Raw genomic sequence first — 26,316 nt, 5'->3', positions numbered from 1 at the left:
GGCACTGTAGTTGGCACTGAGGGTACATTGTAGGGGCACTGTAGTTGGCCCTGAGGATACATTGTAGGGGCACTGTAGTTATCCCTGAGGGTACATTGTAGGGGCACTGTAGTTAACCCTGAGGATACATTGTAGGGGCACTATAGTTGGCACTGAGGATACATTGTAGGGGCACTGTAGTTATCCCTGAGGATACATTGTAGGGGCACTATAGTTGGCACTGAGGATACATTGAAGGGGCACTGTAGTTGGAACTGAGGACACATTGTAGGGGCACTGTAGTTATCCCTGAGGATACATTGTAGGGGCACTATAGTTGGCACTGAGGATACATTGAAGGGGCACTGTAGTTGGCACTGAGGATACATTGTAGGGGCACTGTAGTTGGCCCCATTGATACATTGTAGGGGCACTGTAGTTGGCACTGAGGGTACATTGTAGGGACACTGTAGTTGGCCCTGAGGATACATTGTAGGGGCACTGTAGTTGGCACTGAGGATACATTGTAGGGGCACTGAGGATACATTGTAGGGGCACTGTAGTTATCCCTGAGGATACATTGTAGGGGCACTATAGTTGGCACTGAGGATACATTGAAGGGGCACTGTAGTTGGCACTGAGGATACATTGTAGGGGCACTGTAGTTGGCCCCGTGGATACATTGTAGGGCACTGTAGTTGGCCCTGAGGATACATTGTAGGGCACTGTAGTTGGCACTGAGGGTACATTGTAGGGGCACTATAGTTGGCCCTGGGGATACATTGTAGGGACACTATAGTTGGCACTGAGGATACATTGTAGGGGCACTGTAGTTGGCCCTGAGGATACATTGTAGGGGCACTGTAGTTGGCCCTGAGGATACATTGTAGGGGCACTGTAGTTGGCCCTGAGGATACATTGTAGGGGCACTGTAGTTGGCCCTGAGGATACATTGTAGGGGCACTGTAGTTGGCCCTGAGGATACATTGTAGGGGCACTGTAGTTGGCACTGAGGGTACATTGTAGGGGCACTGTAGTTGGCCCTGAAGATACATTGTAGGGGCACTGTAGTTGGCCCTGAGGATACATTGTAGGGGCACTGTAGTTGGCACTGAGGGTACATTGTAGGGGCACTGTAGTTGGCCCTGAAGATACATTGTAGGGGCACTATAGTTGGCACTGAGGATACATTGTAGGGGCACTGTAGTTGGCCCCGTGGATACATTGTAGGGCACTGTAGTTGGCCCTGAGGATACATTGTAGGGCACTGTAGTTGGCACTGAGGGTACATTGTAGGGGCACTGTAGTTGGCCCTGAGGATACATTGTAGGGGCACTATAGTTATCCCTGAGGATACATTGTAGGGGCACTATAGTTGGCACTGAGGATACACTGAAGGGGCACTGTGGCTGGCACTGAGGATACATTGTAGGGGCACTGTAGTTGGCCCTGAGGATACATTGTAGGGGCACTGTAGTTGGCCCTGAGGATACATTGTAGGGGCACTGTAGTTGGCACTGAGGGTACATTGTAGGGGCACTGTAGTTGGCCCTGAGGATACATTGTAGGGGCACTATAGTTATCCCTGAGGATATATTGTAGGGGCACTATAGTTGGCACTGAGGATACATTGTAGGGGCACTGTAGTTGGCCCCGTGGATACATTGTAGGGACACTATAGTTGGCACTGAGGATACATTGTAGGGGCACTGTAGTTGGCCCTGAGGATACATTGTAGGGGCACTGTAGTTGGCCCTGAGGATACATTGTAGGGGCACTGTAGTTGGCCCTGAGGATACATTGTAGGGGCACTGTAGTTGGCCCTGAGGATACATTGTAGGGGCACTGTAGTTGGCCCTGAGGATACATTGTAGGGCACTGTAGTTGGCACTGAGGGTACATTGTAGGGGCACTATAGTTGGCCCTGGGGATACATTGTAGGGACACTATAGTTGGCACTGAGGATACATTGTAGGGGCACTGTAGTTGGCCCTGAGGATACATTGTAGGGGCACTGTAGTTGGCCCTGAGGATACATTGTAGGGGCACTGTAGTTGGCCCTGAGGATACATTGTAGGGGCACTGTAGTTGGCCCTGAGGATACATTGTAGGGGCACTGTAGTTGGCCCTGAGGATACATTCTAGGGGCACTGTAGTTGGCACTGAGGGTACATTGTAGGGGCACTGTAGTTGGCCCTGAGGATACATTGTAGGGGCACTGTAGTTGGCCCTGAGGATACATTGTAGGGGCACTGTAGTTGGCACTGAGGGTACATTGTAGCGGCACTGTAGTTGGCCCTGAGGATACATTGTAGGGGCACTATAGTTATCCCTGAGGATACATTGTAGGGGCACTATAGTTGGCACTGAGGATACACTGAAGGGGCACTGTGGCTGGCACTGAGGATACATTGTAGGGGCACTGTAGTTGGCCCTGAGGGTACATTGTAGGGGCACTGTAGTTGGCCCTGAGGATACATTGTAGGGGCACTATAGTTGGCCCTGAGGGTACGTTGTAGGGGCACTGTAGTTGGCCCTGAGGATACATTGTAGGGGCACTGCAGTTGGCCCTGAGGATACATTGTAGGGGCACTGCAGTTGGCCCTGAGGATACATTGTAGGGGCACTGTAGTTATCCCTGAGGGTACATTGTAGGGGCACTGTAGTTATCCCTGAGGGTACATTGTAGGGGCACTGTAGTTATCCCTGAGGGTACATTGTAGGGGCACTGTAGTTATCCCTGAGGGTACATTGTAGGGGCACTGCAGTTGGCCCTGAGGATACATTGTAGGGGCACTGCAGTTGGCCCTGAGGATACATTGTAGGGGCACTGTAGTTATCCCTGAGGGTACATTGTAGGGGCACTGTAGTTATCCCTGAGGGTACATTGTAGGGGCACTGTAGTTATCCCTGAGGGTACATTGTAGGGGCACTGTAGTTATCCCTGAGGGTACATTGTAGGGGCACTGTAGTTATCCCTGAGGGTACATTGTAGGGGCACTGTAGTTATCCCTGAGGGTACATTGTTGGGGCACTGTAGTTATCCCTGAGGGTACATTGTAGGGGCACTGTAGTTATCCCTGAGGGTACATTGTAGGGGCACTGTAGTTATCCCTGAGGGTACATTGTAGGGGCACTGTAGTTATCCCTGAGGGTACATTGTTGGGGCACTGTAGTTATCCCTGAGGGTACATTGTAGGGGCACTGTAGTTATCCCTGAGGGTACATTGTAGGGGCACTGTAGTTATCCCTGAGGGTACATTGTTGGGGCACTGTAGTTATCCCTGAGGGTACATTGTAGGGGCACTGTAGTTATCCCTGAGGGTACATTGTAGGGGCACTGTAGTTATCCCTGAGGGTACATTGTAGGGGCACTGTAGTTATCCCTGAGGGTACATTGTTGGGGCACTGTAGTTATCCCTGAGGGTACATTGTAGGGGCACTGTAGTTATCCCTGAGGGTACATTGTTGGGGCACTGTAGTTATCCCTGAGGGTACATTGTTGGGGCACTGTAGTTATCCCTGAGGGTACATTGTAGGGGCACTGTAGTTATCCCTGAGGGTACATTGTAGGGGCACTGTAGTTATCCCTGAGGGTACATTGTTGGGGCACTGTAGTTATCCCTGAGGGTACATTGTAGGGGCACTGTAGTTATCCCTGAGGGTACATTGTAGGGGCACTGTAGTTATCCCTGAGGGTACATTGTTGGGGCACTGTAGTTATCCCTGAGGGTACATTGTAGGGGCACTGTAGTTATCCCTGAGGGTACATTGTAGGGGCACTGTAGTTATCCCTGAGGGTACATTGTAGGGGCACTGTAGTTATCCCTGAGGGTACATTGTTGGGGCACTGTAGTTATCCCTGAGGGTACATTGTAGGGGCACTGTAGTTATCCCTGAGGGTACATTGTTGGGGCACTGTAGTTATCCCTGAGGGTACATTGTTGGGGCACTGTAGTTATCCCTGAGGGTACATTGTAGGGGCACTGTAGTTATCCCTGAGGGTACATTGTAGGGGCACTGTAGTTATCCCTGAGGGTACATTGTTGGGGCACTGTAGTTATCCCTGAGGGTACATTGTAGGGGCACTGTAGTTATCCCTGAGGGTACATTGTAGGGGCACTGTAGTTATCCCTGAGGGTACATTGTTGGGGCACTGTAGTTATCCCTGAGGGTACATTGTAGGGGCACTGTAGTTATCCCTGAGGGTACATTGTAGGGGCACTGTAGTTATCCCTGAGGGTACATTGTTGGGGCACTGTAGTTATCCCTGAGGGTACATTGTAGGGGCACTGTAGTTATCCCTGAGGGTACATTGTAGGGGCACTGTAGTTATCCCTGAGGGTACATTGTAGGGGCACTGTAGTTATCCCTGAGGGTACATTGTTGGGGCACTGTAGTTATCCCTGAGGGTACATTGTAGGGGCACTGTAGTTATCCCTGAGGGTACATTGTAGGGGCACTGTAGTTATCCCTGAGGGTACATTGTTGGGGCACTGTAGTTATCCCTGAGGGTACATTGTAGGGGCACTGTAGTTATCCCTGAGGGTACATTGTAGGGGCACTGTAGTTATCCCTGAGGGTACATTGTAGGGGCACTGTAGTTATCCCTGAGGGTACATTGTTGGGGCACTGTAGTTATCCCTGAGGGTACATTGTAGGGGCACTGTAGTTATCCCTGAGGGTACATTGTTGGGGCACTGTAGTTATCCCTGAGGGTACATTGTTGGGGCACTGTAGTTATCCCTGAGGGTACATTGTAGGGGCACTGTAGTTATCCCTGAGGGTACATTGTAGGGGCACTGTAGTTATCCCTGAGGGTACATTGTTGGGGCACTGTAGTTATCCCTGAGGGTACATTGTAGGGGCACTGTAGTTATCCCTGAGGGTACATTGTAGGGGCACTGTAGTTATCCCTGAGGGTACATTGTTGGGGCACTGTAGTTATCCCTGAGGGTACATTGTAGGGGCACTGTAGTTATCCCTGAGGGTACATTGTAGGGGCACTGTAGTTATCCCTGAGGGTACATTGTTGGGGCACTGTAGTTATCCCTGAGGGTACATTGTAGGGGCACTGTAGTTATCCCTGAGGGTACATTGTAGGGGCACTGTAGTTATCCCTGAGGGTACATTGTAGGGGCACTATAGCTAGCCCTGGGGGTACAGTTGGTAACTCTTTCAGCTATTGGGTGTGATAGTTTCTACACACAGTTCCCGCTTCCAGTTATCTGACTGTACAGTGCCGCTGCCTCACAGTGACCATAGCTTTGGTCGCTCGGTCGCTTGGTCGCTTTTACAGCCGCTGCACGCCGGAACTCCATCCCAGGATGCCCACGACTGCTGGTCGTAATTTCCGGTGAATGGGAGTGACGGGTCAGAAGGCGGAGGGGAAGATGGCGGCGCCGGAGGAGCGGGAGTTGAGCCAGGAGCAGACCGAGAAGCTGCTGCAGTTTCAGGTAGACGGCGGTGGGGAGGTCGGAGCTCCAGTGTGTGCAGGCCGCCATGTGTGCGGCTGGACGGGACAGTCCGCAATGGCGGCAGCGGCCTGGCCTGCTTTGTATGGAGCGTGCAGGGATGAGTTGTAGAATGCAGGAGGGGGCAGCGCCGCGGTTTCCCGGCCATGGTGACACGGGGGCGGCGCGGTGGCCGTGTCTGGTGCGCAGACCGTTGGGCCGTTACTCGGTGACCAACAGGCGGCCAGTCCGGACAGGTGAGGAGGGTCCCTGCCCCCATTATTACCACAGCGGCCCGGACACGACGGTGATAAGGTACAGTGGAGGAAAGATGGCTGCCCACATGTGGCTGCTCCGGCCCCTTCCCCCCGAGCAGTGCTGCCAGCAGTCAGCTGGATTACCGGGTGTCGGAGTATAGGAATGCTCGTGATCTCCGGTGCTCACTGTGATCAGGCGGTTATTGCAGCAGATCTGCCCCTCTGAATTGCTTTTGCACTTATATAAAGTCGTAGACCTGAGCTCTTTATTCGCCATTTGCGCAGCTCTCATTAGGGGTCTCTTCAGCACTGGAAAATGAAGATTCCTGTAGGGGAGTGGGACTTGTGCACCCCCATGTTATCCTTTCCTCCACTTTACTCTAGGAAAGACCCCAGGGTGTTTGAGTGCTAACCCTGCTGTAGGGTGCCCTGGGGGTCTGCGTACCAGCAGGTGTCAATGACTCCGTTATATTGTGATCGTATTTGTAAATAGGCTGCTCGTTAACACTAGAAGTCCCGGAGAGGGGTCATTTAACATTTCTACCTTTGGAGCTTGAAATTTCTGGGACTTCTAGTGTTAAAGACTGGAGCATTCCAGTATATTTCCAGGGAGTTTTCAGGCTTATCAGACTGATAATCCGGCAGGTCCAGTACTTCAGGACCACTCAATGTGCTCTATGCTGCGACGGGACAGTGCCGCTCCATGATGGCCGCATCGGTTTGTTACCTGCACCCTTCAGGACTGAGCGAGGCCCGTATGTTATCTGCACCTTTCAGGGCTGAACGAGGCTCGTATGGTGTTACCTGCACCCCTTGGGGCTGAGCGAGGCTCGTATGGTGTTACCTGTACCCCTCGGGGCTGAGCGAGGCTCGTATGGTGTTACCTGCTCCCTTTGGGGCTGAGCGAGACTCGTATAGTGTTACTTGCACCCTTCAGTGCTGAGCGAGGCTCGTATGGTGTTACCTGCACCCTTCAGGGCTGAGCGAGGCTCGTATGGTGTTACCTGCACCCCTCGGGCTGAGCTCAGCTCGTATGATGTTACTTGCACCCCTCAGGGCTGAGCAAGGCTCGTATGGTTTTATCTGCACCCTTCGGGGCTGAGCTCGGCTCTTATGGTGTTACCTGCACCCCTCGGGGCTGAGCGAGGCTCGTATGGCCCCCTTGGGGCTGAGCGAGGCTCGTATGTCATCTGCACCCTTCGGGGCTGAGTGAGGCTCGTATGGTGTTACCTGCACCTCCCAGGGCTGAGTGAGGCTCGTATGGTGTTACCTGCACCCCTCGGGGCTGAGCGAGGCTCGTATGGTGTTACCTGCACCCTTCAGGGCTGAGCGAGGCTCGTATGGTGTTACCTGCACCCTTCAGGGCTGAGCGAGGCTCGTATGGTGTTACCTGCACCCCTCGGGCTGAGCTCAGCTCGTATGATGTTACTTGCACCCCTCAGGGCTGAGCAAGGCTCGTATGGTTTTATCTGCACCCTTCGGGGCTGAGCTCGGCTCTTATGGTGTTACCTGCACCCCTCGGGGCTGAGCGAGGCTCGTATGGCCCCCTTGGGGCTGAGCGAGGCTCGTATGTCATCTGCACCCTTCGGGGCTGAGCGAGGCTCGTATGGTGTTACCTGCACCTCTCGGGGCTGAGCGAGGCTCGTATGGTGTTACCTGCACCTCCCGGGGCTGAGTGAGGCTCGTATGGTGTTACCTGCACCCCTCGGGGCTGAGCGAGGCTCGTATGTCATCTGCACCCTTCGGGGCTGAGCGAGGCTCGTATGGTGTTACCTGCACCTCTCAGGGCTGAGCGAGGCTCGTATGGTGTTACCTGCACCTCTCAGGGCTGAGCGAGGCTCGTATGGTGTTACCTGCACCTCTCGGGGCTGAGCGAGGCTCGTATGGTGTTACCTGCACCCCTCAGGGCTGAGCGAGGCTCGTATGGTGTTACCTGCACCTCTCGGGGCTGAGCGAGGCTCGTATGGTGTTACCTGCACCCCTCGGGGCTGAGCGAGGCTCATATGGTTTTACTTGCACCCTTCGGGGCTGAGCGAGGCTCGTATAGTGTTACCTGCACCCTTCAGGGCTGAGCGAGGCTCGTATTATTACTCATGGAGAAGCCATATATTTCACACAACGGGAGAGTAATTACAGGTTGTGGTCCAGATCTTCAGGAGATGGAAACCTTGTTATGTAGCCATCTGCTCAGTGTAAGGAGTAGGGAGAGTATATACAGTCAGTATTTTATTACTGTGGGCTAATTGCCAAGACCATGTGTAGTACAGACGTGTGCAGAGCACATGTAGAAGCACAAGATAGACAGATCCAGCCACATTAATATGGATACCCTTAAAGGATCTATACGGACATGTAGGTCATAGAATATCTTCCAGAGAAATCTACGTTTTTCTTATATGTAAATGAGCTGTTCAGGACTGCGGGCCGGACATTGATCTGCATGATAATCTGCTTCCAATAATAGGTAATATGTAATGGTGTTTGTAATAAATCCGAATAAAAGGGAAGCTACACAGATCCAAGATGAAAACAATAAATCTTTATTATGATAAATATTAAAAATTCAATAACATACTGGTTAATAAGGGGAGCAGAGTGAAGACTGGGCAGGTATGTTATTATTATTCATCAAATCATGATATAGATCACAGGTAAACTTAAATGCAAGAGCAAAGACGTGCAAAGTGGATGACTACAGTTACAGTGGGGCAAAAAAGTATTTAGTCAGTCAGCAATAGTGCAAGTTCCACCACTTAAAAAGATGAGAGGCGTCTGTAATTTACATCATAGGTAGACCTCAACTATGGGAGACAAACTGAGAAAAAAAAATCCAGAAAATCACATTGTCTGTTTTTTTAACATTTTATTTGCATATTATGGTGGAAAATAAGTATTTGGTCAGAAACAAAATTTCATCTCAATACTTTGTAATATATCCTTTGTTGGCAATGACAGAGGTCAAACGTTTTCTGTAAGTCTTCACAAGGTTGCCACACACTGTTGTTGGTATGTTGGCCCATTCCTCCATGCAGATCTCCTCTAGAGCAGTGATGTTTTTGGCTTTTCGCTTGGCAACACGGACTTTCAACTCCCTCCAAAGGTTTTCTATAGGGTTGAGATCTGGAAACTGGCTAGGCCACTCCAGGACCTTGAAATGCTTCTTACGAAGCCACTCCTTCGTTGCCCTGGCGGTGTGCTTTGGATCACTGTCATGTTGAAAGACCCAGCCACGTTTCATCTTCAATGCCCTTGCTGATGGAAGGAGGTTTGCACTCAAAATCTCACGATACATGGCCCCATTCATTCTTTCGTGTACCCGGATCAGTCGTCCTGGCCCCTTTGCAGAGAAACAGCCCCAAAGCATGATGTTTCCACCACCATGCTTTACAGTAGGTATGGGGTTTGATGGATGCACCTCAGTATTCTTTTTCCTCCAAACACGACAAGTTGTGTTTCTACCAAACAGTTCCAGTTTGGTTTCATCAGACCATAGGACATTCTCCCAAAACTCCTCTGGCTCATCCAAATGCTCTCTAGCAAACTTCAGACGGGCCCGGACATGTACTGGCTTAAGCAGTGGGACACGTCTGGCACTGCAGGATCTGAGTCCATGGTGGCGTAGTGTGTTACTTATGGTAGGCCTTGTTACATTGGTCCCAGCTCTCTGCAGTTCATTCACTAGGTCCCCCCGCGTGGTTCTGGGATTTTTGCTCACCGTTCTTGTGATCATTCTGACCCCACGGGGTGGGATTTTGCGTGGAGCCCCAGATCGAGGGAGATTATCAGTGGTCTTGTATGTCTTCCATTTTCTAATTATTGCTCCCACTGTTGATTTCTTCACTCCAAGCTGGTTGGCTATTGCAGATTCAGTCTTCCCAGCCTGGTGCAGGGCTACAATTTTGTTTCTGGTGTCCTTTGACAGCTCTTTGGTCTTCACCATAGTGGAGTTTGGAGTCAGACTGTTTGAGGGTGTGCACAGGTGTCTTTTTTTACTGATAACAAGTTTAAACAGGTGCCATTACTACAGGTAATGAGTGGAGGAAAGAGGAGACTCTTAAAGAAGAAGTTACAGGTCTGTGAGAGCCAGAAATCTTGATTGTTTGTTTCTGACCAAATACTTATTTTCCACCATAATATGCAAATAAAATGTTAAAAAAACAGACAATGTGATTTTCTGGATTTTTTTTTCTCAGTTTGTCTCCCATAGTTGAGGTCTACCTATGATGTAAATTACAGACGCCTCTCATCTTTTTAAGTGGTGGAACTTGCACTATTGCTGACTGACTAAATACTTTTTTGCCCCACTGTATATACATAGTAATAAAGGGTAAAGAAAGCCATCTAGGGGGCGAATGGAGATCAAAAGCAGCAGCCAGATGGAAAAGTGCTTGTGCATGGAAGTAAATGTACCCATAGCAGCAGGAAGTAAATACAAACCCCTATTGTACAAGTATAAAGCAACTATCATATTGTGTGCTGTGTGCATGTACCAATAATGCTAAAGTGCCCTAGTGCAAAAAAATGGGTTCCCAAGAACCAGTGCACCAGCCCTATTGTGTGCAGGAAATGCAGAGCAAATTGTAACCAGTCCAAAAAGTATCCTTCCAAATAAAGTGATTCTGCTAGACAAGGAGAAAAAGTCAATCAAGTGAGAGTATATTATACTAAGTCAGCAATGGCATGTAAGCAAACAATTGCATAAAGGCTCTGTGAAAAGTATAAATAGAATGCCTGGGTAGATGAGACCGGGTAGGCAAGTACCCCGACGCGCGTTTCGCAATCACTCCTTTCTGGGGTGGGGGGTGACACTGTTTGTAATTTCAGTTCTGCTGAAGAAATATAAGAAAATATAGATTTCTTTGGAAAAAGACATCAGATCACAGATATCAAGGTTTCATTTTATTGAGATTCCTATGACCTGCATGCTCATATAGTCGCCTTGACAGTACTGGCAGATTTCTTTTAAAATAAATGTGATTGTGAGAGTAGAATTATTTGTAGACCCGCACCTCCAATAGTCCTTATTAACTTGAGGTGGCTGCTCCTCAGTCCTGCTCATTTAGGCAGATTTTCATTGTAGACCAAAGCTTACACCTCTAGAGATCCTGAAATGACATCAGAGGGTGTCACCGCCCTCTGATGTCATCAGAGGGCGGTGACACCCTCTGATGTCATCAGAGGGTGTCACCGCCCCCCCCCCCCCCCCCCTCACCCCCTTACCCCCATGCTTTATACTGCATCTGTTTGCACAGCCTGATGTGTACATGAACATTTGTGGAGCTCATTTTTCTTAAGGTACCGTCACACATAACGATTTCTTTAACGATATCGTTGCTTTTTGTGACGTAGCAACGATATCGTTAACAAAATCGTTATGCGTGACAGCGATCAACGATCAGGCCCTGCTGGGAGATCGTTGGTCGTGGGGAATGATCAGGACCTTTTTTTGGTCACTGATCACCCGCTGTCATCGCTGAATCGGCGTGTGTGACGCCGATCCAGCGATGTGTTCACTGGTAACCAGGGTAAATATCAGGTTACTAAGTGCAGGGCCGCGCTTAGTAACCCGATGTTTACCCTGGTTACCATTGTAAAAGTAAAAAAAAAAAAACAGTACATACTCACATTCCGGTGTCTGTCACGTCCCCCGCCTTCAGCTTCCCGCACTGACTGTGAGAGCCGGCCGTAAAGCACAGCGGTGACGTCACCGCTTTGCTTTACGGCCGGCCGGCGCTCACAGTCAGTGCGGGAAGCTGACGCCGGGGGACGTGACAGACACCGGAATGTGAGTATGTACTGTTTTTTTTTTTACTTTTACAATGGTAACCAGGGTAAACATCGGGTTACTAAGCGCGGCCCTGCGCTTAGTAACCCGATGGTTACCCGGGGACTTCGGCATCGTTGGTCGCTGGAGAGAGCTGTCTGTGTGACAGCTCCCCAGTGACCACACAATGACTTAACAACGATCACGGCCAGGTCGTATCGCTGGTCGTGATCGTTGGTAAATCTTTACAGCACCTACAGGCCAATGTAATGAAGATTATCTGGTGACTGATGAGATCGTATAGATAGGGTGAACCATTGTATGCTGAGTGATCCCAATGTATACCCCCCACCACCCTTCTAAAATGGAGTCCTGGCGAACCCATCGCTCCCCCCAGCTCAGCAGTGCTTGCATTGCTCCAGCGTTTGCTGTGATTCATGGCTTTGTTCACACGCAGAATTGTTTTTTTTTTTTTTTTTTGTTCTGCAACTAAAACCTGCTCTTTTGGCAATAAAAACACTGTTTTAAAAACCTTTTTTGTGATGTTTTGCAGTGTTTTTCACCCATATGGGTTACATATGTGCTATGTCTCAGTACGTTTAATAAAGATAGTTTTATTCACCAAAAAGTCACACAACAATGATGGTTTTTATATTTCTTTCTATGGGTGAAAAACACTGTGAAAATGCTGAAAGAATTGACCTGCTGCAGATTTTTTTTTTTTTTAAAGTTGTATTTCACAGCCTGTGAGGAGTGTAGAATAATTACCTGGGCATGAGATTTCTGAAATCTCATAGCTGTTACTGGTGCTGTAAAAAGCAGCTGTTAACGTGCTTGAAAAACAAACCTCTGCATGTGACCATAGCCCAAAGCAGCCAAACCGTTTTAGGGAACTCCCATCTCCAAGATGCTATCCCAATATGTAGTAATGTTAGAAAAGTAGTATAGTTCTTCTGATTCGCTTTCTTTCCTCATGTGCAGGCATTGCAGGAGCGTAGGTATCCATGGTTATGACCACTCATAGTGGCAGTTAGGTCATAACCCTGATACCTAAGGAAAAAGACGTAGCGAATGAGAAGAACTATACTACCGTACATAATTGGAGGTAGTTGCTAATATTATTATTACACCTACATATTGGGATAGGATCTTGGAGATGGGAATATCACTTTTAACTTCTCTTGGTCATTTTTCAGTTGTCTAAACTTTGGAGACAGTTAAAGGGGATGTATAGATCAATGGAGGTCTGACCACTGGCACCCACGACAATCAGCAGAATGAATCCCTGATTGGAAATAGTGGCAATGGGCATTTTCGACCGTCGCTCCTTTCCTTCTCTGTGGGGCTGCTAAGCACTGTGCTCGGCTTTTTTCAGCAGCCCCAAAGAGAATGAATGGAGCAGCGGTCGAGCATGCACACTGTCGTTCCAACGCCGCTTCAGGCGTAAAAAAAATTCCCGTTTTGTCAATCTGTGCAGGTCCTAGGAGTCGGACACCCATTGACCACGGCCAACTTGCTTTCACTGACAACCCCCTCTAAATTAGTCCATTTCTCCTATATTTCCCTTTGTGCAGGACTTGACAGGAATAGAATCAATGGACCAATGTCGCCAAACCCTGCAACAGCACAACTGGAACATAGAGGTACATATGCTTTGCCTGGGTGCTAGTGCTGCATCTCTGGGCTTGTCACTCCTTACGGTGTCTCTTATATCTATTTAGGCGGCTGTTCAGGACAGACTGAATGAGCAGGAAGGAGTCCCCAGTGTCTTTAACACCACCCCCAGCCGGCCGCTGCAAGTCAACACCGCAGACCACAGAGTATACAGCTATGTGGTGTCCAGGCCACAGCCTCGGGTGAGGAACCAACACTTTCTTACGGTTCTCAGCAGGTTTCTCTACTCGTGTGTCCATATAACACTGTCATTTCTTGCTCAGGGGCTTCTAGGCTGGGGTTACTACCTGATCATGCTTCCATTCCGCCTCACATACTATACGCTGCTTGATGTATTTAGGTAAGTGATCGGCATTCTCCTTGCTTAACCTTTTTGGAGTTGGGAACTTTTGCACAAAGTTCTGTCTTTTTTTTTTGTCTTTTTTTAGGTTTGCTCTCCGTTTCATTCGTCCAGACCCACGCAGCAGAGTCACTGACCCAGTTGGTGACATAGTCTCCTTTATACAGATATTTGAGGAAAAATATGGCAGAACACACCCAGTGTTTTACCAGGGGACCTACAGCCAGGTAACATACATGACTGCAATCTTTTTTCACGGCTGTAAATACGGCGCTCTGTGGAATTATTGGGGCCCATTTTTGCGGCCCCATAGAAATCTATTGGGGCCACAAAATCACAGCAAGTGTAAAAGAAGCCTTAGGGGGAAGCATCCACTCTCTGGAGTCCCATTTTGCTGTATGTCTTTTTGTATGGAAAGAGGACAAGCAGTTTTCTGAATAGACGCACAGCTGACGTGCTTGTGTTTTTTTTTTGTTTGTTTTTTTTTTCCCCCCAATTTTTTTTGTGGATGCCGCGTTATTTTGGGCACTGGAAATAAGGCAGCTTCCAGATTTCCAGACTCCTGTTCTATTTATTATGTAGTTTCACCAGGTGTGAATCCACTGACAGACTGGTTTCCATTCATTTGCTGCATCTTTTTCCTGTTTGCAGGCACTTAATGATGCTAAGCAGGAGCTGCGCTTCTTATTAGTATATCTGCATGGGGAGGATCACCAGGATTCTGATGAATTTTGCAGGCGAGTGCAATACTCATTTCATACATCCATTGTCTCCTGACATTTTGGTCTCATGGTTGGTATTTTTCACCCATAGGAACACGCTCTGTACATCCGAAGTCACTCAGTTTGTCAATAGCAGAATGCTGTTTTGGGCTTGCTCCACCAACAAGCCGGAGGGGTTCAGAGGTGAGTTTTGTGCTTTACGTACCATATTTTTCGGACTATAAGACGCACCCAGCTTTTAGAGGTGGAAAATAGGGAAAAAAATATTTGAAGCAAAAAAAAATGTGGTAAAATATTTAATAACATACTATTATATATAATAACACTACATATAATAGTATGTTATTATGTTGGAAGCTGCGGGACCAGTGTGGTGTCTGTATAGTACTATATGAATATGCTGGAGGGTGAGTATAAGAATGGGGGCACAGGGCTTATATTTAAAGCACCACTCCAGCACTGAAAAATAACACTGGAGTGCTGCTGTAAAATCCAATGGGAGAACTATAACTCCCAGCATGTCCTGCAGATCCTATGACATGCTGGGAGTTATAGTTCACTAAAGAAGTGGCAGAGTGCTTTATTGTGTTTTGGAAAGACTAACCTCTTAAAGGGAACCTGTCACCCCGTTTTTTCAGATTGAGATAAAAATACTGTTAAATAGGGCCTGCGCTGTGCGTTACAATAGTGTATGTAGTGTACCCTGTATGTAGTGTACCCTGATTCCCCACCTATGCTGCGAAATACATTACCAAAGTCGCCGTTTTCGCCTGTCAATCAGGCTGGTCAGGTCAGGTGGGCGTGGTGACATCGCTCTTTTCTTCCCCAGCTTTCCGTTGGTGGCGTAGTGGTGTGCGCATGTCCAAGTGACGAATCCACTGCGCGCACGTGAAGAAACAGCGCGCGATCTGCGCTATTACCCCTGTCATCGGAGGGGGCAGCCATCTTCCTGGGGCCTCGCGTGCGCAGATGGAGTGCTCTGCTGCACGGGGCTTCAGGAAAATGGCCGCGGGATGCCGCGCGTGCACAGATGGAGATCGCGGCGGCCATTTTCCCAAAGCCGAGTTTGCATCTCGGCTTCAGGAAAATGGCTGCCGCGATCTCCATCTGCGCACGCGCGGCATCCCGCGGCCATTTTCCTGAAGCCCCGTGCAGCAGAGCACTCCATCTGCGCACGCGCGGCCCCAGGAAGATCGCCGCCCCCACCGATGACAGGGGTAATAGCGCAGATCGCGCGCTGTTTCTTCACGTGCGCGCAGTGGATTCGTCACTTGGACATGCGCACACCACTACGCCACCAACGGAAAGCTGGGGAAGAAAAGAGCGATGTCACCACGCCCACCTGACCTGACCAGCCTGATTGACAGGCGAAAACGGCGACTTTGGTAATGTATTTCGCAGCATAGGTGGGGAATCAGGGTACACTACATACACTATTGTAACACACAGCTCAGGCCCTATTTAACAGTATTTTTATCTCAATCTGAAAAAACGGGGTGACAGGTTCCCTTTAATTGTGGCAGCCAGCCACACTGTGGTGAGGTAAAAACATCCCATGACTGCACACAGAGCCCTCCCTCTTGTTGCCTTTCCATAGCACAGGTAATGGAAGCCAGCAGATTCTAGTGTTGGAGTCTGAAGGACCTGTGATGTCAAGAAGAGGGAGGGCTCTGTGCTGCCATGTGATGCTCCAGCTCGCCCACATCTGACATCATGACAGGTCCTCCTTGTGCACACTGCACAGCACTCAGCTCCAGCCCAGGAAGGTACAGCGATCTCATCTCCCCCAGACCCTGCTGCTGCTGCCTCCTCCTGCCCCGGACACACGGATCTCCCCAGCTGCTGCAGGAATCAGCGCTGGGGAAGCCATGTGTGTCCCTGCTTAAGTGCAGTATTCATTTGCTGCTCCAGGCTCACCACTCAGCTGATAGGTGGGCAGGGAGTAGCTAATGAATATTCACTACACTTAATCATCGGGACCATATGGTTTCCCCAGCACTGATTCCGGGCAGCTGGGGGCATCCTGAAGTGGGATAACAGTGCGATCCCACTCACTGCTGCCCCCCTCCCCACATGCTACATCCTTACCATAAGACGCACCCACGCTTTCCACCCAAATTTGGAGGAAAAAAGGTGCGTCTTATGGTCAGAAAAATACGGTAAATGGGGGGGATGTAACATAACATGTATTGTAATACTAAGAAGCTCCCTGTTTTGCTGTGTATTCAGTTTCACAGGCTTTACGTGAGAACACGTACCCATTCCTGGCCATGATAATGCTGAAGGATCGCCGAATGACTGTTGTTGGTAGACTGGAAGGGTTAATTCAGCCACAGGACTTAATAAATCAACTGACATTCATCATGGAGGCCAACCAAACGTATTTGGTGTCTGAGAGACTGGAACGGTGAGTTACCGATAGGACAGGCATGTGCTGTTGTCCAAGGCATCAGAGTAAATATTGTAATTGGTAATGGCTACAGCCAAATTAATGTTCAATATTTTCTTTGTTTTCTCATTAACCCCTTTCTGCCATCGAATGGAATAGTACGTCCAATGGCAGAACCTCTGCTTTGATGTGGTCTTCAGCAGTGTGCCCGCATCAAAGCTGGGGCATGTCAGCTGTTTTGAGGAGCTGACATGTGCCCGCAATAGCCTTGGGCGGAATTGCAATCCGCCCACTCTTACTAACTAGTTAAATGCCGCTGCCAAACTGACAGCAGCATTTAACAAGCTCTTCCAGCCATCCGTCGCGCATTGGGGACCCCTGTCACATGACTGTAGGTCATTGATGTATCGGCATGACAACCAGAGGTCTCCTTAAGACCTCTATGGTTGTTGATGCCAGATTGCTATGAGCGCCACCCTGTGGTCGGCGCTCATAGCAATGCAGTAATTCTGCTACATAGGGGCGATCTGAGCATCGCCTCTATGTAGCAGAGGCGCTCAAGTTATGGCAGCTTCTATTGAAGCATGCCAAAAGTAAAATAAAAATAAAAAAATTAAATATTAAAAAAATAAATATATAAAAGTTTAAATCACTCACCTTTCACCCCCTTCAAAATGAAAGAAAAAAATGAAACCTACACATATTTTTTTATCGCCGCGTTCAGAATCACCCGATCTATCAATAGAAAAAAAAAAGTATTAACCTAATCGCTAAACGGTGTAGCGAGAAAAAAAAAGTCAAAATGCCTGAATAATGTTTTTTGGTCGCTGTGACAGTGCATTAAAATGCAATAACGGGTGATGAAAAGAATATATCTGCACCAAAATGGTATCATTAAAAACGTCAGCTCCGCGCGCAGAAAATATGCTCTCACCTGACCCGATTTCACGAAAAAGGGAGGCGCTACGAGTAACGGAAAATGGCATCTTTTTTTTTTTTTCAAAGTTTAGAATTTTTCTTTCACCACGTAGATAAAAAAAGAACCTAGACATGTTTGGTGTCTATGAAGTCGTAATGACCTGGAGAATCATAATGGCAGGTTGGTTTTAGCATTTAGTGAACCTAGCAAAAAAAGCCAAACAAAAAACAGTTGTGGGATTGCACCTTTTTTGCAATTTCACCGCACTTGGAATTTTTTTTCCTGTTTCCTAGTACACGACATGCTAAAACCAATGGTGTCGTTCAAAAATACAACTCGTTAAGCCCCCACAAGGCCATATTAACGGAAAAATAAAAAAGTTATGGCTCTGGGAAGGAGGGGAGTGAAAAACGAAAACGCAAAACCGAGGAAAGCTCCAGGGGTTAATGTAACATAGCCGCATTTGAAGGGTTAAGCCCATCTCAGCCTTCCTTGGCCAAGACGGGAATAGCTGATAGTAGGTATCGGCCATCAGAGTTGGGGTTAAAATAATCAGCCAAGTTGCTGCATAACTACTGTGGAATTGGGAGGGGACAGACATGGTGTAGCAAGCAAGCTACTGGGTGGGTGTACCTCCATGCTGTGCTACGCTCTTTCCACGCCAACTGCGTCCGACCGCTCTGTAGCACAGCTTCTAGCGGCCGGGGACTAGAAGCAGTCTCTACGAATGGCAGAGATGGGAATAATCCTTTAATGAACCCTGTCTCATACATACTGGCACAGTCTGGCTAACAATGCATACAAACTCAAACATAGAAGTATTAAAGATGTCTCTAGAAATCTAATGTTTGAAGGATGAACAAACAGAAGAGTGGCAGTGTGATAACGGAGAGTGTCTTTTTTTTTTTTCTTTGATGCGTAAGTGTCTTTAAATGGATTCTTTTGCTTACATATAGTTTGGACTTTTGTGTCATTATCAGGGAGGAGAGGAACCAGACACAGGTACTGAGACAACAGCAGGACGAGGCTTATCTGGCGTCTCTGCGAGCTGACCAAGAGAAGGAACGCAAGAGAAGAGAGAAACAGGAGCAGAAGAGACGAGAGGAGGAGGAAGTGCAGCTTCGGCTTCAGGCAGAGGAAAGAAAGAAAAGGGTAAGAGTCAACTTACAAGCTAACCACATTTCTTATTAGACAGGCACACTTTGTCAAGCTGACTCACTCAGTGATTGTTCTCATCGTATAGTGCAAGACGAGGGTAAGAAGCAGAAGGTCATCAGGTTTCTCTGAGCTGCTGCTTTGCGGTGGACTAGTGACTTGATGAACTATCGGCATGTCCCAGCGTCTACCAGTCATAACTGTAAATGATTGTGTACAGTCAGTGATCGGGCCTTTGACACGCTCAGTAACTTTCCAGTCTCTGGAATCAGTGTCACTGAAGGCTCTTCGTTTCAGTAGCGGGCTGCGGCAGTGACCCAAGCCCTTGAATATCTAAACATTCATTAGGAACTCTCAAGCAAAGCATCCTCACACGGAAAGTAGGGAAATAAATACAATAGCGGTTAGTGTAGTTAACCCCTTCATGACCCAGCCTATTTTGACCTTAATGACCTGGCCGTTTTTTGCAATTCTGACCAGTGTCCCTTTATGAGGTAATAACTCAGGAACGCTTCAACGGATCCTAGCGGTTCTGAGATTGTTTTTTCGTGACATATTGGGCTTCATGTTAGTGGTAAATTTAGGTCAATAAATTCTGCGTTTATTTGTGATAAAAACGGAAATTTGGCGAAAATTTTGAAAATTTCGCAATTTTCACATTTTGAATTTTTATTCTGTTAAACCAGAGAGATATGTGACACAAAATAGTTACTAAATAACATTTCCCACATGTCTACTTTACACCAGCACAATTTTGGAAACAAAATTTTTTTTTGCTAGGAAGTTATAAGAGTTAAAATTTGACCAGCGATTTCTCATTTTTACAACGAAATTTACAAAACCATTTTTTTTAGGGACCACCTCACATTTGAAGTCAGTTTGAGGGGTCTATATGGCTGAAAATACCCAAAAGTGACACCATTCTAAAAAATGCACCCCTCAAGGTGCTCAAAACCACATTCAAGAAGTTTTTTAACCCTTCAGGTGCTTCACAGCAGCAGAAGCAACATGGAAGGAAAAAATGAACATTTAACTTTTTAGTCACAAAAATTATCTTTTAGCAACATTTTTTTTATATTCCCAATGGTACAAGGAGAAACTGAACCACGAAAGTTGTTGTCCAATTTGTCCTGAGTACGCTGATACCTCATATGTGGGGGTAAACCACTGTTTGGGCGCACGGCAGGGCTTGGAAGGGAAGGAGCGCCATTTGACTTTTTGAATGAAAAATTGGCTCCACTCTTTAGCGGACACCATGTCACGTTTGGAGAGCCCCCGTGTGTCTAAACATTGGAGCTCCCCCACAAATGACCCTATTTTGGAAACTAGACCCCCCAAGGAACTTATCTAGATGCATATTGAGCACTTTAAACCCTCAGGTGCTTCACAAATTGATCTGTAAAAATGAAAAAGTACTTTTTTTTTCACAAAAAAATTCTTTTCGCCTCAGTTTTTCATTTTCACATGGGCAATAGGATAAAATGAATCCTAAAATTTGTTGGGCAATTTCTCCCGAGTACGCCGATACCTCATATGTGGGGGTAAACCACTGTTTGGGCACACGGCAGGGCTCGGAAGGGAAGGCGCGCCATTTGACTTTTTGAATGGAAAATTAGCTCCAATTGTTAGCGGACACCATGTCGCGTTTAGAGAGCCCCTGTGTGCCTATGCATTGGAGCTCCCCCACAAGTGACCCCATTTTGGAAACTAGACCCCCCAAGGAACTTATCTAGATGCATATTGAGCACTTTAAACCCCCAGGTGCTTCACAGAAGTTTATAATGCAGAGCCATGAAAATAAAAAATAATTTTTCTTTCCTCAAAAATGATTTTTAGCCTGGAATTTCCTATTTTGCCAAGGGTAATAGGAGAAATTGGACCGCAAATGTTGTTGTCCAGTTTGTCCTGAGTACGCTGATACCCCATATGTGGGGGTAAACCACTGTTTGGGCGCACGGCAGGGCTCGGAAGGGAAGGCACGCCAATTGGCTTTTTAAATGGAAAATTAGCTCCAATCATTAGCGGACACCATGTCACGTTTGGAGAGCCCCTGTGTGCCTAAACATTGGAGATCCCCCACATATGACCCCATTTTGGAAACTAGACCCCCAAAGGAACTAATCTAGATGTGTGGTGAGGACTTTGAACTTCCAAGTGCTTCACAGAAGTTTATAACGCAGAGCCATGAAAATAAAATAAAAATTTTATTTTCTCAAAAATGATTTTTTAGCCTGCAATTTATTATTTTCCCAAGGGTAACAGGAGAAATTTGACCCCAAAAGTTGTTGTACAGTTTCTCCTGAGTACGCTGATACCCCATATGTGGGGGTAAACCACAGTTTGGGCACATGTCGGGGCTCGGAAGTCAAGTAGTGACATTTTGAAATGCAGACTTTGATGGAATGCTCTGCGGGCGTTACGTTGCGTTTGCAGAGCCCCTGATGTGGCTAAACAGTAGAAACCCCCCACAAGTGACCCCATTTTAGAAACTAGACCCCGAAAGGAACTTATCTAGATGTGAGGTGAGCACTTTGAACCCCCAAGTGCTTCACAGAAGTTTATAACACAGAGCAGTGAAAATAATAAATACGTTTTCTTTCCTCAAAAATAATTTTTTAGCCCAGAATTTTTTATTTTCCCAAGGGTTACAGGAGAAATTGGACCCCAAAAGTTGTTGTCCAGTTTCTCCTGAGTACGCTGATACCCCATATGTGGGGGTAAACCACTGTTTGGGCACACGTCGGGGCTCAGAAGGGAAGTAGTGACTTTTGAAATGCAGACTTTGATGGAATGGTCTGCGGGCGTCACGTTGCGTTTGCAGAGCCCCTGGTGTGCCTAAACAGTAGAAACCCCCCACAAGTGACCCCATTTTGGAAACTAGACCCCCCAAGGAACTTATCTAGATATGTGGTGAGCACTTTGAACCCCCAAGTGCTTCACAGACGTTTACAACGCAGAGCCGTGAAAATAAAAAATCATTTTTCTTTCCTCAAAAATGATGTTTTAGCAAGCAATTTTTTATTTTCTCAAGGGTAACAGGAGAAATTGGACCCCAGTAATTGTTGCCCAGTTTGTCCTGAGTACACTGATACCCCATATGTGGGGGTAAACCACTGTTTGGGCACACGTCGGGGCTCGGAAGGGAAGGAGCACCATTTGACTTTTTGAATAAAAGATTGGCTGGAATCAATGGTGGCGCCATGTTGCGTTTGGAGACCCCCTGATGTGCCTAAACAGTGGAAACCCCTCAATTCTAACGCCAACACACCCCTAACCCTTATCCCAACTGTAGCCGTAACCCTAACCACAACCCTAACCGCAACACACCCCTAACCACAACCCTAACCCCAACACACCCCTAACCCTAACCACAACCCTAATTCCAACCCAACCCTAACCCTAAGGCTATGTACCCACGTTGCGGATTCGTGTGAGATTTTTCCGCACCATTTTTGAAAAATCCGCGGGTAAAAGGCACTGCGTTTTACCTGCGGATTTACTGCGGATTTCACCTGCGGATTCCTATTGAGGAATAGGTGTAAAACGCTGCGGAATCCGCACAAAGAATTGACATGCTGCGGAAAATACAACGCAGCGTTTCCGTGCGGTATTTTCCGCACCATGGGCACAGCGGATTTGGTTTTCCATAGGTTTACATGGTACTGTAAACCTGATGGAACACTGCTGCGGATCCGCAGCGGCCAATCCGCTGCGGATCCGCAGCCAAATCCGCACCGTGTGCACATAGCCTAATTCTAAAGGTATGTGCACACGCTTCGGAAAACGCTGCGGATCCGCAGCAGTTTCCCATGAGTTTACATTTCAATGTAAACCTATGGGAAACAAAAATCGCTGTACACATGCTGCGGAAAAACTGCACGGAAACGCAGCGGTTTACATTCCGCAGCATGTCACTTCTTTCTGCGGATTCCACAGCGGTTTTACAACTGCTCCAATAGAAAATCGCAGTTGTAAAACCGCAGTGAAATGCGCAGAAAAACCGCGGTAAATCTGCCATAAATCCGCAGCAGTTTAGCACTGCGGATTTATCAAATCCGCTGCGGAAAAATCCGCAGAGGACCAGAATACGTGTGCACATACCGAAACCCTACCCCTAACCCTACCCCTACCACTAACCCTACCCCTAACCCTACCCCTAACCCTACCCCTAACCCTAACCCTAGTTCTAACTCCAACCTTAGTGAAAAAAAAAAAAATTCTTTATTGTATTATTGTCCCTATCTATGGGGGACAAATGGGGGGGGTCATTTACTGTTTTTTTATTTTGACCACTGTGATAGATTATATCACAGTGATCAAAATTCACATTGGAACGAATCGGCCGGCAGATTCGGCGGGCGCACTGCGCATGCGCCCGCCATTTTGGAACATGGCGGCGCCCGGGGAAGAAGACGGACGGACCCCGCCAGGATCGGTAAGTATAAGGGGGGGAGATCAGGGCACAGGGGGGGGAGATCAGGGCACGGGGGGGCGTCGGAGCACGGGGGGGGAGGGATCGGAGCATGGGGGAGAGTGATCGGTGTGCGGGCGGGTGGATCGGTGTGCAGGGGGGGTGGATCGGTGTGCAGGGGGGGTGGATCGGAGCACGGGGGGGTCGCTGTGTGCGGGGGGGTTTGATTGGAGCACGGGGGGGTGTGATTGGAGCACGGGGGGAGCGGACAGGAGGACGGGGGAGCGGAGCACAGGACGGAGGGGAGCGGGCCACAGATCGGGGGGCTGGGGGGGCGATCGGTGGGGTGGGGTGGGGGCACATTAGTATTTCCAGCCATGGCCGATGATATTGCAGCATCGGCCATGGCTGGATTGTAATATTTCACCATTTTTTTTAGGTGAAATATTACAAATCGCTCTGATTGGCAGTTTCACTTTCAACAGCCAATCAGAGCGATCGTAGCCACGAGGGGGTGAAGCCACCCCCCCTGGGCTAAACTACCACTCCCCCTGTCCCTGCAGATCGGGCGAAATGGGAGTTAACCCTTTCACCCGATCTGCAGGGACGCGATCTTTCTGTGACACAGCATATGCGTCACAGGTCGGATTGGCACCGACTTTCATGACGCATACGCTGTGTCACAGGTCGGGAAGGGGTTAAGGAACAGTAGGGATTTTTTTTTTAAAGCAAATACATTAGAAAATAGCTTAGATTATGGCATCAAATAGGGATTTAGAATGAAATTAACTTTGCCTTTAGACCACTCCATTCTGGCCTGCCTGTAAAGGATGCAGAGTACAACCCCAAGCTGATCTGCCCATGTGACCTCTCACATTACAGAGAATAATATGCAGCATGGAAATACATAGTGTGACCAAACTCCAAATGTACCTTCTTTAACAGAACCTTCAAGAAGAGAAGGAACGTAGGTCTGAGGGTTTGCCTGCAGAACCCATGTCGGACCATCCTGACAGCCTGAAAATAATTTTCAAGATGCCAAATGACACCAGAGTGGAGCGAAGGTTCCTCTTCACACAGTCTCTTTCAGTAAGTTCCAATGTCTAATAAGACTTTGACCAATAACCACAAATACTGGGTATCTGAGATCTCTCTTATTTCACAGGCTTACGCGCTCATATTTGCTTTTTTTTTCTTTTTAGGTTATCCATGATTTTCTCTTCTCTTTGAAAGAGGCTCCAGAACATTTCCAGATAGTGGCAAATTTTCCCCGGAGGGTGTTGCCATGCCTTCCCACTGAGGAAGCCCCAGTGCCTCCAACCCTCCAAGAGGCTGGACTTAGCCGATCACAGCTTCTCTTTGTACAGGATCTCACGGACGAATGATAAAATTCTATTTTTATTTCCCCTAAGGATTTTTGGGAAAGAAAATGGGGAAAAAAAATTAGTAAAATACAAAAAAAAAAAAAAAAAATGCAGGTAGAGGAGAATGAGAGACACCAATGTTCATTAAAACATTATTTTTTGGTTTTAAATAACTGTTGCTACTGACTTTGGATCTCGGCATTTTTGCCCAGGTAAGGGTGGGAAGGTAGCATGTAGCAGTGAATCGTTTTTCCCCATTGGAAGGGGACGAAGGCCAGGTAACCGGGAACCTAAGATTGCAGGCTGATAACGAGTTCGGTTTGGCGTTTTCACAAGTTATAAACTTTTCCACTTGCAGGAGAGGTCTGCGGAGCATGGCCTTGCTTTCTTCTCCACTATGGCAAAAAAAGAACAGTCTCTACAGAGTTGACAACCACACCAGTTCTTCTGATGGGTTTTGTGGTGTCATGTGTTATTATTTTGTTTGAGGAACAGGAGGAAAGTACTTTCCTCATTGTATAAAGTTGTATTTTTAATTTTACCCTTTCTTCCCTCATTGTTTTCTAAAAAAAAAAGACCAAAGGAGAGAGATCGGCAGCTGTCTCTGACACAAGGATTTTCAGTGGATCCAATATTATAGTATGTGCAAGGGATTTGGCTTTGAGTTTGATGGGGTCATGGTACTTGCCAATCCCCTGTAGTGTAACAAAGGCAATATATAGCGACTGGTTTCCCTGCTTAGATGCCTTCTTGTCACTAGCATACTGTATGTTCCAGCTGGTCTATATTCCAGATTATAATTTATTCCAGTTATAAATTAAAAACATTTTAGAGTTTGTGTGTTAACTGTTTATGTTGAATACCACTGAGGACAGTGACAACCAGTTCATGTGATCCTTATCGCTAAGCATGTTCCAGCTCATTAAAGGGGATCTGTTGTGGTTTATTTTTTAATTTACTTTCTTCCTTAATTGCTTATTTCACCCAATGACAACACTACGACCATACTGCCGTGAGGGCCTTCCACACACATCAAGTCCTGCTTTTCCTGCAGACAATTTAGAGGTATGTCTGCTTTAACAATGAACAGCTGCAGAAAGTATCAAGATCTGCTTTTTCCAAAGGGAAAAAAAAATGCAGTAAGCCCATGATGGGATAGAGATGAGCAATTCAGCTCATGCTGCCATAGTCCTCTGTCACAGCCGGTCTTCACTTCTGTGCCTGGAACCCTGGGCGCCTCTTGGCAATAACTAGGGCTGCGATGTCACACTGTTGAGAGACCTAGTATGTGCCAGAGGCAAACAGGATGGATGGTGCAGAAATGAGGACCGGACCAGGGCAGCATCTAATTGCTAATCTCTAGTATTGATGGTTTCCTCTTTCCTGAAGTTTGTATGTAATGTACCATATTTTTCGGACTATAAGACGCACTTTCTTCCAAAAAATTTGGGGGGGGGAAACGGGGGGTGTCTTACAGTCTGAATGTACTTACAGTTAGCGTGGAGGCAGTCGGAGTCGGGCTATTCCGATGATCTCGCTCTCATTCCAGCCTGGTGTGGCCAGGTCTCAATCTGCGCATGTACCGCCTCTGGCGGCCATTTTCCAGGAGGGCACAGCATTGAACCAATAGAAGTGCGGTGCCTCTGGGCTTTCACAAAATGTCGCTGGAGCCCCCCGCAGCACCGAGCACCGCCGAACCTGCAGCACTGGGAAGGGATTTCCCGAAGACCACTGCATCGCAGCAATGGATGTGCGGGGGCTCCAGGATTTCACAAAATGTCGCAGTAGCCCTCTGCACTGCCGTTAACCACAGAACCTGAGCACCAGTCTGGGTCATATCGCCGGACCACCAAACACCCCCTGTGACTCCGCTCCACCAGCGCTGCCGA

General features: G+C 47.7%; 1 protein-coding gene across 1 annotated transcript; it reads left to right on the top strand.

Annotated features, from left to right (window-relative positions):
• The first annotated feature begins 5,195 nt into the window (after positions 1-5,195).
• Positions 5,196-25,385, top strand: FAF2 (Fas associated factor family member 2). Its single transcript, XM_069764204.1, has 11 exons — positions 5,196-5,435; positions 13,028-13,096; positions 13,175-13,309; positions 13,391-13,467; positions 13,556-13,694; positions 14,119-14,204; positions 14,281-14,372; positions 16,419-16,596; positions 18,478-18,649; positions 24,009-24,152; positions 24,266-25,385. The coding sequence occupies exons 1-11, from the start codon at positions 5,340-5,342 to the stop codon at positions 24,446-24,448; spliced, it is 1,371 nt and encodes a 456-aa protein (XP_069620305.1). The 5' UTR covers positions 5,196-5,339; the 3' UTR covers positions 24,449-25,385.
• The last annotated feature ends 931 nt before the right edge of the window (positions 25,386-26,316 follow it).

The sequence above is a fragment of the Ranitomeya imitator genome, chromosome 4 (genome assembly GCF_032444005.1).
Source record: "Ranitomeya imitator isolate aRanImi1 chromosome 4, aRanImi1.pri, whole genome shotgun sequence".
In the NCBI taxonomy this organism is placed as follows: domain Eukaryota; kingdom Metazoa; phylum Chordata; class Amphibia; order Anura; family Dendrobatidae; genus Ranitomeya; species Ranitomeya imitator.
This window is presented reverse-complemented; position numbering and strand designations above follow the sequence as displayed.